The sequence below is a fragment of the Lolium rigidum genome, chromosome 3 (genome assembly GCF_022539505.1).
Source record: "Lolium rigidum isolate FL_2022 chromosome 3, APGP_CSIRO_Lrig_0.1, whole genome shotgun sequence".
Classification (NCBI taxonomy): Eukaryota; Viridiplantae; Streptophyta; class Magnoliopsida; order Poales; family Poaceae; genus Lolium; species Lolium rigidum.
In genome coordinates, this window is record NC_061510.1 from 237125550 (window position 1) to 237136499 (window position 10950).

Consider the following 10950-nt stretch of genomic DNA (forward strand, 5'->3'; position numbering starts at 1 on the left):
AATAAAGCTCTCTAAGTTCTCCAAAAAATCCTACTCACCTGCTGGCCTATCAAGCTACATAGACTGATAGACATATATCCAGTGCACTGTAACCAACTAACTTATGCACAACTATATTTGTGGGAAGTCATTGATCCTGCTGTTCTAAAATCATACTTCCTTTGTTTAGAATAATATATCACAAATTTGTAGGTGTATATAGACATGAAATCAATTTTATGACATTTATTTCAGGACTTAGGGGGATCAACTTCTTTTTACTATATGCGCGTATACTTGTACTCATCCATCCGATTCTCATTCTGTTGTTATCATTGTACTTAAATACAATTTGGTTTTGTACCTCTTTTTTTGGACGATAAAATTGGATTGTGCGCTTGATTTTCTATCTGTTAATATTTACCTACTACATTACATGTGTGTACGTCCACCCCTAACACTCGGCTTAGCTTGTCGCAAACTCCCAATCACAAATCGATCAGTCGATGAGTATGGCCTGAGGTAGGGGTGTAAACGGATAGGATAATTTCTGCACCGAAACCGGCTTCGAATCCGTTTTAAAGCATCCGTATCCGATTTCAAGGAATCCGGCGGATATCCGAGGTGCTGCTCCGGATACGGTATATGATATGGTATAGCAAATAGCATGCGAATATAGACTATCTGATATTTAATTAGGATAATACGAAGATTTTAAACCGGATAATTCTATTTTTAAGTTAAAAGCCAAGGTCAATCTCACAAGATTAGTAGTTATTAACTCACCGAATTCATTTGGCGAGCTTAGCTATAAAATTTCCCCAATACTTGAGTTTTAGCATATTGTGTTTTTTTTTCTCTTAACTATATAACACTGAAAGTTTAAATCCCTCTCAAGATTTGCAAGAACTATAACTATCTAACGATGAGAGCATATATCCAAATATTTTATTTTCAATCTGAATCCGCTCCATTTCTGATTCAAATCCACACTCCGGTATATCCGCATTTGAATCCAAAACCAGTTAATATCCGCTCCGATCCGAATAAAAAATATATATGGTAAAAAATATGATATGAGCAAAATCCAATCCAATCGGATCCATTTACACCCCTAGTCTGAGGGAGGAGTAGAGAAGATCGACCACACATTTGGACCGGACGCGGCCCATATATATTCAGGCCAGCCCGATGCGGTCTATATATCTTGTAGGGTATCCTCATGGAGATGCACACGGGTAGGAGTACGACTCGGTGGAGCCTGGACGCCGACCTTCGTAGAACACTACCCACCCCGATGTCCGACGGCGGCGGTGATCCCGGGGCCGGCGGATCTGCGCCGGTGTGCAACTTTCTCCGGAAGCCGCCGAAGAATAATCGGAAGCGTCCCGCGGTGTCCGCCGGTTACGACGACGAAGACTGTGGCAGCGACGATGTTTCCGGCGCCATCGCGGCCGCGCGCTCCAAGAAGCAGCCGTATACTACCAGCAAGCTCTTCTTCTCCTCCGCCGACAGCTCATCCGAGCCCCTCCGATTCCAGTTCGAGTCCTCCAGGACGATCCAGTCGTCCACCGACAACCGAGCCACCGCGACGCTCGAGACGGGGACGGCGCACGACCGCGACGCGCGTGCCATCCGCGAGCGGCAGCTCAAGCAGGCCGAGGCATCCCTCAAGAAGAACACCTCTTCCTCCGGGGAGGTCTACAAGGGGAACAATGGGTACACGGATCATAAGGCCGGATTCCGGCGGGAGCACACAGTCTCCGAAGAGAAGGCCCGTGGCGCGCACGGCCCACTGCGGGCGTCGGCACACATACGCGTCTCCACACAGATCGACTACCAGCCAGACATCTGCAAGGACTACAAGCTGACGGGGTACTGTGGATACGGTGATTCCTGCAAGTTTATGCACGACAGAGGTGACTACAAGTCCGGGTGGCAGATCGAGAGGTGAGTTTGAAGTTACTTTCTCTATTCCTGTTCACTAGCATCAGGAACAAGTTAATAAATGTATGTCCACGGAGTTGTAACTTACATCAGGAACAAATAAAGTAATGTATTGGCTAGAGTTTTGGCTTACATCAGGAAACAGTAAATAAATGTATTGGCTAAAGTAAAATCATATAAATTATATAAATTAACCCTCAAAAAAAATCATATAAATTAGGGATAGTAGGGTAGGAGGTGATGATGTTTTTCTAGGATGGTTAGGCTGGATCTTTAGAGAATGTGAGCAAGGTGTTTGGAAACTAGATTCTGCACAGATAACCTGCTAGGTACGTGTGATAAAATCTAGTCTTGGTTTAGTGAGATATATTTCACCCTGAGGGAAATTATGTAGAACCTGCGAAAGCAGGATAACCGCAGGTCCAACTAAGCATCTTTTCCTGTTGTTATTCCCATGGAGGATTTTCAGTTTTCATGCTAGATACGTTCGATAAAAACTACTTCAAGCGCATGCATCAATAGTAACATCTGGCCTACAACATTTCCAAGGTTTAGAGTTTCCTTAAGAAATTTGATCTAGCTACCCAATAGTTGTCGAGAAATTTCACAAAGATGGTAACAACTCTGGGCCCATTGTTCTTAGCTAATTGATACATCATAAGACTAATTGGCGCTGATCTATTCAGGATGCAAGTCACTTCAATCTATCCATGGTTTCTACCCTAAAACAACAAAACGATCTAGGAGATCTTATGTGAACAGAGGAGAAAGCGACCATGTCCGCGACAGGGGAAGGCTCGACGGTGCCGCCTTGATCTCCCACCTCCGGCCAGCTCCGCCTCGGCCGGCCAGATCCGATATCCTCTCGGCGTCATCTCTGCGTCCATCCCATGGTTCACCGCTAAAGTAAAATCATGTAGTCCACCCCTCCCACCCCCACCACCAAGTTAGATTCATCAAGCTTGTCTTATCGAAAATTTCTATTGAAATATCATCTTAGTGGCTCATCTACAGAATTGTGGAGGATCAGTGAAGATGGGTACACGCCACACGATCCAAGGAACTTGAAACAAAGAGATGCGATGGAAACTTAATGCATTTTTCATGTGCATCATCCAACAAGCATCGACCCCAAAGGACACGGCTGACGTCCGTTCCCTCGCCACCTTGAATGAAGTTTGGGATCATATCACCGAGTTGTTCATTGGGAATGTGAGAATTCAAAGCTCCAAATTCGATTGGATGATATGTGGACCAAGAGAATGTTTGTTCAAGCCTCATTGCCTTATGAAGAGGAAGGTTCGACTCAATCAAGGGAAGATGAAACTACAAACCAAATTTCCTCCAATGATGTGCTAAGTGATATCACCGCAATGAGAATTGCGAGTGTAGCGGCCCAGGAAAATCCCCGTATTAGATTTGTTTGTTCCTTTTCTTTTGTGCGTGATCATGCATCTTTCACCTTGCATATTTTTTCCAAAAATCCAAAACTATTAGCAATAAAATCTAATTTAATTTTCATCTTGTATATTATTTTATAAAACTCTACCTCTCTTCTCTTATTTTATACTGAACCCCAAAACAATAATAATGTTTCAGATATTTTGCAAAACTTAATTTTCAAATAGCGCTAAAATTTCTCAGATTCTTTTAAAATGTTGAAATGTTTCTTCTGAAAACCTCTTCCTTTCTACTCTAGTTATCTTTTCCTTTCTACTCTAATTATTTTGAAAGAAAATATGTTAGAAGAAGAAGGCAGAAGAATTGAGAAGAAGAGAATAGAAGCAAAGAAGCTATGGATCAGCCTTCTTGGTCATAAATTGGTCGGATCTGGATATTTAGTGCGTTTAAAACGGATACAGATTCGAAACCGGTTTCGGTGCGGAAATTATCCTTGGTCGGATCTGGATATTTAGTGCGTTTTGGTAGGTTTTGATCCAAAGATCCACTGCAAAACTCATTGACCTACCTTCCTTTGTGTTCCCTTGGCCTAATTCCATCATTTGCACCTCCGATTTGGTGTTTTGGTGGGAAAATATTTCTAGCGAGTTTCGGTTGTGTTATTGACAAACAGGAGCCTTCAGGCCGGAGTATTCGGCACTAGTCCAAAGTCTCCTGGTTAAGTGACTTTTTGTAGTGAAAAGAACTGATCTAGAGACCGGAGTCTCTGCCCCCATCAGAGAGCAAGACGCACCAGCGCAAAAAAATAGATTTCAGCTTCCACACCATATTGACCATAATTTTTTGCATACGTAGTCGGATTTTGGTGTTCTTTAACTCGTTTCGAGCTTCGGAGAAGATATATAACAACATACTATGATGCAATTACCATTTTGGGGTATTATGATAGATGGTGTGGGTTCTGTACCATGCACACACGTTTCTTTGATGTGTCTTTGTGTTTGTAGGTATGCGAATTACAAATGTCAACCTCAATTGAGCACAAGTTGATAAAAGGAGTTTTGGGAGTATAATGCATGTGCGTTCATGATCAATTCTACCACTAATACCTTTACCATGCTTTGCATCAATCATTTTCAACAATTTCTCTTGCATTTGGTTTCTTTTCAATCGTGTTGGTGATATTTTTTCATCTTGTGACAAACATATTCCCATTATCCTGAATATCAATGATTTATGCATTGCAACAAACATTGTGAATAATTTCTATTTACTATGATTTGTGTGAAATCATTAGGATATATTGGACATGACTTGTCATAAGTGTTCCTAAATTTTTTTCCATTGGTGTTGCCTCAGATAAGATGAATAATTTCTCTTTCATTTGTTTTGTTGGCAAGTACAATTGTGCAAATGATATTTTGGTAAACTTTTTGATGAATGGGTCTTGTGTTGCCAACAAATACAAATGAAAATTTTCTCTTCTCGATGGTTTGCTAGCATAAATATTGATCATATTTTGGGCACTCCCTCTTGTGCTCTTGTTATTTTTTTCTCTTTTTTGCATCAAATAATTTGTTTTCCGATGTTGCGAGTGCAATAATTCTCATGTTCTTAAACATGAGAGGGAAAACATTGCCTTCTCACATTTTGGAGTTTTTTTGCTTACATATTTGGAACAAGACTAAATAAATTACGTGCACATCGACTTTGCATTTGGATTATGCTTAATATATTTTTGTTGTCCTAATGGTGTTGTGAACAATAACGGACATGCCATTGATGATGTGCTCCTCTATTACGCACACAAACATTATGCTTGGTATTTGCCATGTGAAGGTACATATAAATACATGTTAACCCCTATAGAGCATGAGTTGATAAAACCAGAATTAGAGAGTTACATCAATGGGTGGTTTTAACCACACACGTTAATGAAACAAGATATCTCAAGAAGTTATCACCGACATCTTGGTAAGGTGACCTCCTACTTAAGGAATCATGTTGATCTTCGAGAATCGGCTACTCTTCTAGTGTTGCTTTACCTTTGTTGTGAGATTTGTAGACTTCGTGGAAAGTGAAGGAATGTTCATGAGTTTCCATATCATTTCCCTCAGGAATGACTACATGGCGAACCCCAAGTTCAAGAATGCCTATCTACCTCCTACATGATGATGACACATTATTGTCAAGGATGACTCTTTTTGAAGAGAGGGGAGATGATGCGGGGTGGCCTACCATCATCACCATGTTGAGTGCCTCAAGGACTAATGACACGTCAAGCTATCACTCAAAGTTAAATCTTCTCCTTTATGCGTGTCTAAGATATCCCTCGTGAATGCTACTTTATGCTCTATCATATATCAATTCTATGTTTACATCGATGAGTACGAATGTCATGGGAGCCCGAGGAATCAAGCCACAATAGATAATGTTGAAGAGAGGAATGAACAAGATCCAGGAGAAGCTACACCGGAGTATCTGGCTAGACACCTTTGGAGTCTCCAGCCCTATCGACTCAGCGCAAGAGTCTTCGCCCCCTCGAGGGCCGGAGTCTCGATCTGGCCTTATGTAGACAAGACCGAGTACGTGGCCTAAGTAGTCCGCCGGGACCAAGTTAACTCGAGCCAGACCAATGTATCCCCTCAATATATTCTCTATGTATGGCTAAACTACCCCTACCTTGTGGATGGTCTATATAAGGACCCCCACCCCCATTTATGCTAGATATGATATATATGAGATATAACTAGACATGTGTCTCTCCCATGTGGGAACCCCCTCCTCTCTTAGACACTAAATTTTTGAGTTGTATCGATGACCCTCTTCAAGGATTTGGTAACCCCCTTATGGTGATTCTAGTAGTGCTTAGTATCTCCTATTATCAGGATTCTACTGAGTTGATGCTCTCTCCACATGAGTGATTCTACCATCTTCTTTCCGATCTCTCACGAAGGATTATACATAGTGGTATCTTTCCCATAATATTCTATTGGGATGGTGGTTCGATCATGTTGAGAGAAAAACGATTTGTACCAGGTGTGGTGTGCATTTGTATTTGCGTTCTTCGTATGCTTCACCGAGTTTTTTGTGTTCTTCCCCTTTCCCCCTCGAATATGTGAACATCGAGAGACCCAAGAGGTCTAGGCTTCAATCAAGAAAGCAATTTGGGACCAAAATACATGTTCGTGCTCTTATGAGTCAGTTTGGTCAAGCACAAGATCTTGAGGAGAAGGAAGAGTATGAATGAGAGGCCGCATATGAGATTGCATCTCTATCTCAAGCTCTCGGGGAAGAGCAAATCTTAACCATCAATCTGGAGGAGAGTGCTTCGAGCCGTGAGGATTCTAATAATTTTTCTACACATACAAACTCACTAAAGAACACGGACATCTCATGCCATGGATAAAGTGCTTAAAATGAGAAGATTGAATTTGGGGTTGGTTATGCTAGACTACTTCAGGACCATGAGAAACTCGAGAATGCTCACAAGGTCTTCTAGGTCGACTCTCTAGCCTCTCAAAGTCTCATGAGCAACTTCAAATTAAATTGAGCAAAGAACTTGCCAAGGGTACCCCCATGAAAATAATTGATGTGCCTAGTTCTTCTAAGCCTTGTTTTGAACCTGTAAATCTTGTTTAAGTAAATAGTAGGTGTGTCTCTTTTCACCTTATGCGACGAGGCACCGCTTTGAAAGAAGTGGTTGGACCGTGATCTTGGAGATTTGATGGAGCAGCGTGGATGTATCACGAACCAATCAATGAAGGAGCCCTTGATAAGAACTCACATGAAACCACCTTTTAGTGAAGATGTTGAAGAGGAGCAGGAACCTAATGGCACTAGTGACTTACACTTTGAGTTACCCCCATCATCCAAGAAAGGATGGTTTTCTAAGATCCAAGCAAAGCTTAAGAAGTCTTTTTGCCTCAAGATTGATCTCCATGATAAGATGTACTATGACCATGAGAAATCCAAGAAGATCCACTTCCGCTAGAAGGATATGATGAAGAAAATGTACTTTCCAGATTATGTGGGTTCTTAGAGGTCCATCACTCCCAGGGAGAATTGGATTTCTACGCACATAAAGTGGTCGAGGGAGGAGTCCATTCCTGATGTTCCCAAACCTACCGAGCCATGGACCATTTCTAAATTCCCCACCTACTGCTAATGGTGATGATGATATCGAGGAACAAGAATCCGAGGCTAACAAGAGATTTTGTGTTTATAGAATTTTGTACTATCAAGAGGGAATCATCTCTGGATGGTTTGGGTTGGAATCAAGTTCACTTACACAAAGAAAAATGCACCCCCAAAGCTCTCCTATAAGTCCATGGTTGGAGCACCCACAAATCCTAAGTTTACTTATGTTTTCTGTCTTGGCCGATAGTAGTGGTGTGGCCAACTATAGTACCATTGTCTTCTTCGAGGTGGCACTACTGGTGCCCACACAACCAGTACACAGGAGATGGTCACTGCCGCGGTACTACCTCTGCTGTTGGAGCGGTAGTACTGGCCAAGGGTACCACCCTCATGCCACTTAGGGGTACGGTGCCAAGTGTTTGAAAATGCCACTGGTACCTGACAGGTACCGGACTAGAAGTATCACTCTATTTTATGTGTATAAACGGAAGTTGTACTACCACATCAGGTCTAGTAGTACCATTGTACGCTTTTTCGTATTGACCAAGTTTCTAACTAAAACCCCGAGTGGTACTACCGCTTACCCGAGGAGTACTACTGGTCATGCGAATATGTGTGGTAATGGTTATAATTGAGGACACCTATAAAAGTTGTTTTCTTCCCCAATATTTGTCCCTGACTTTTCCTCTCGTGCATTAATTTCAGAGCTTCAATGCACTAGATCTCTCAACCAACCCACTCAAATCACTTAATACTTGAGGATTTGGAAGAGAGGACCTAGATCTAAATTTCCACCAAAGGCAACTTTACCCCCTACTAATTCCTAGTGGATCTCATTACTCTTGGGGTGCTTTGGTGACCTAGACGAAAGATTCCGTCCTTGAATTTTGAGCATGGTGTTGTAGAGCTTCTTGGTCAAGTTGGGAGCCTCTAATTGACTTGTATAGATTACCCCAACTTTATTGCAAAGGTTTTCCTTGCCACCTTAAAGGTCACAACTTAGTGGAGTGTGAGCTCGCCTTTGTTGATTTCTCACCAGAGAATAGGGTGAGGCTTTTTTGGTGTTGGTTGGCCTTCGTGGCACCACAACCCTACAACATAGACGTACTTCAATTTGCACCAAATTAAAGGAACTACAAGAATTAACCATTGTGTCTCCGTATGCTTGATTACAGTAACTTAATTATATCCTTATCATCCTTCACTACTTGTATGTTGTTGTTTACTTTCTTGCTTGTGTTTTTTTCATACAGGATTATTCACCTAGTTGTTGATGCATGTAAAATGCATGCATGGACTTTGTAGCTTGTTGACCGATGGCTGTGAAATACGCCACTTTTTCTCGCATTTAAAACTTTCTCAAGAAATTAACTAAGTTTGCCTCTCAATGTGCTACTAATGACTAATTATTGCAAAGATGTGTAATCTTTTCTATTTTGAATGGTGTGCAGGAAATCATGTCATAATGACAAATGGACCTGCAATAACTGAAGAAAATCACGTCACAAGTATGGAAAAGTTGACCAGACGTCGAAAGGCAGTTCCAGAGAGTTTAGCAGACATCGGTACGAGCAAGCCCCGTCCGTACCGTCCGCCGTACTGGCCACCGCAGCCTTCCCGAGGTCAAACCCTATAAGTTCTATGAAGGACCCGACGCCAAAAAGAGAGCCATTCGTCGCCAAACAGAGCCGCCATCTACACCACATCGAAGGAGATCCACCACCATAGTTCATCCATTCCATGTCCCATCTCCTTCATAGCCATAACCATCACCACTATAATAGAGATCTCCTTGAGAATTGGCGACCATTGTAAGAATATTGTGATTTCAATCTAAGTATTTGCCACAGTGATTTCTATCTTTGATCTTGATATTATGTGTGAGTAGTTCTCACGGGCTGCGGGTTGGGGCGAATCCTCGCAGCGTTTAAATGTATCTAATTGACATGGGTATACCCTTCGGGTACCCATTATTAGTATACCTGGCTCGACTTGGCCCAATATGGAGAAGGCCCAACAAGGCAACCCGAAGAAGTAGTCGACTAGGACTCTTGTAAAACCCTAGGCTGGTTGCATATATAAAGCCAGCCAGGGCACCCGATAACAGGGGGACAACAGATAGACAACATAGCTCTGCTACGGCGTCACCCTATAAACATACATATGATTATATAATGGATTGCTAGCAGCACGTAGGGATCCTCCACCGAGGGGACCCGAAGTTGGGTACGTCGTGTGCCTAATCTCGCTCCCGGAATCTCCATCGTCGCTCTCTCCCGAAACCCAAGTCTACAATACGTAAGCATTGGCGAAGTGATCCCTCGTCATTGGCGCCGTCTATAGGAAATCGCAACGACTGGATTTTATGATCCGGGCGGGATACTTCGGCAACAACACGTCTAGATCTGGAAAATTCATCTACTTCGTCTTTATGCGACAACCTTGGAGACCATAGAGTTCATCATCAGCTTTGTCGGGAATTTTACGTGCAGGTCATCAGCTTCATCGGCAGCGAGCCAGAGTTTTGCGTGCAGGGCAGTCGCCGAGTCAGCGAACTAGGCAAAAACGCGTGCGAAACAAGAGCCGCACCTGCGGACGACGGCCGTGCAAAGTCGATCAGCATAGGAATCGGGGCAGATCTCCAGTGCATCACCGCTGATTTTTCAGTGGTCAAACGCTTCACGTCAGAAACTAGAAAACAATAAAGTGAGAGAGCAAGAAGAGAAGAGAGCGGGTTTTGGCTACCAGAAGTCAGCATGATTTACAAAGAGATTTTATCCTACACGGTAGGCGTACCGCGGAGCAACAAGAAACAATTAAACTGCTGCGAGACCGAAAGCCAAGTCCCGGTCAAGCCCAGTCTTCGTCGCCTTCGCCAGATCGTGACCAAAAATATACCAACTGCCAAAGAAATGAAAACTTGGCTGGATCAAGTCCCGAGAGAAAAGAAGGTCGAGAGAACATGCTTTGTTGCCAGGACCAAAAAACTCCAATCAACCAACACAGCAGTGATTCTCCATACGTCAACTGGCGCAAAGGAATTAACAAGGCTGCAGCACTCCTTCACACGTGAAAGCGGCGTGTATTACAAAGATATGTGTGTCAGCATATTTGATTCGGAGCGAGTTCAAGATGAACAAGAATTATGCCAGCGTGAGCTCACAAAGAGGCGGCGCGGCACGACACTTGCTCACGAACACACTAGCGACCACCATATTTCCGACGCAAGTCGCCGCTTCAATCAAAAGCTCATCATCGACGGTTATCCGATACAAAAATATCAGGTGCTATATTTTCAGTTAATTATTACTCACAAAATTTATTCCGCCAAATATTTTTTGGCTCGTACTATTATTTGCTCGCAGTTTTTTGCATCGGGATATAACTGCAGATTGAAACAAAGTTTCGACTGCTCTGCTCGGTCGACCGTGCCCGCTATGGCGCACTCGGCTTACTCGGGGGTTCGCTGGCCATCGACCCGAC

General features: G+C 42.8%; 1 protein-coding gene across 2 annotated transcripts; it reads left to right on the forward strand.

The window, feature by feature from the left end:
- Window positions 1-1252: 1252 nt before the first annotated feature.
- On the forward strand, window positions 1253-6074 carry LOC124699159 (zinc finger CCCH domain-containing protein 15-like). 2 transcript variants are annotated; one of them, XM_047231506.1, is made up of 3 exons: window positions 1253-1929; window positions 4335-4405; window positions 5445-6074. In XM_047231506.1, the coding sequence occupies exons 1-2, from the start codon at window positions 1277-1279 to the stop codon at window positions 4375-4377; spliced, it is 696 nt and encodes a 231-aa protein (XP_047087462.1). In that variant the 5' UTR covers window positions 1253-1276; the 3' UTR covers window positions 4378-4405; window positions 5445-6074. The 2 variants fall into 2 exon arrangements, with proteins under 2 accessions (XP_047087462.1, XP_047087461.1); XM_047231505.1 differs by lacking the exon at window positions 5445-6074 and having other exon boundaries at window positions 4335-5262.
- The last annotated feature ends 4876 nt before the right edge of the window (window positions 6075-10950 follow it).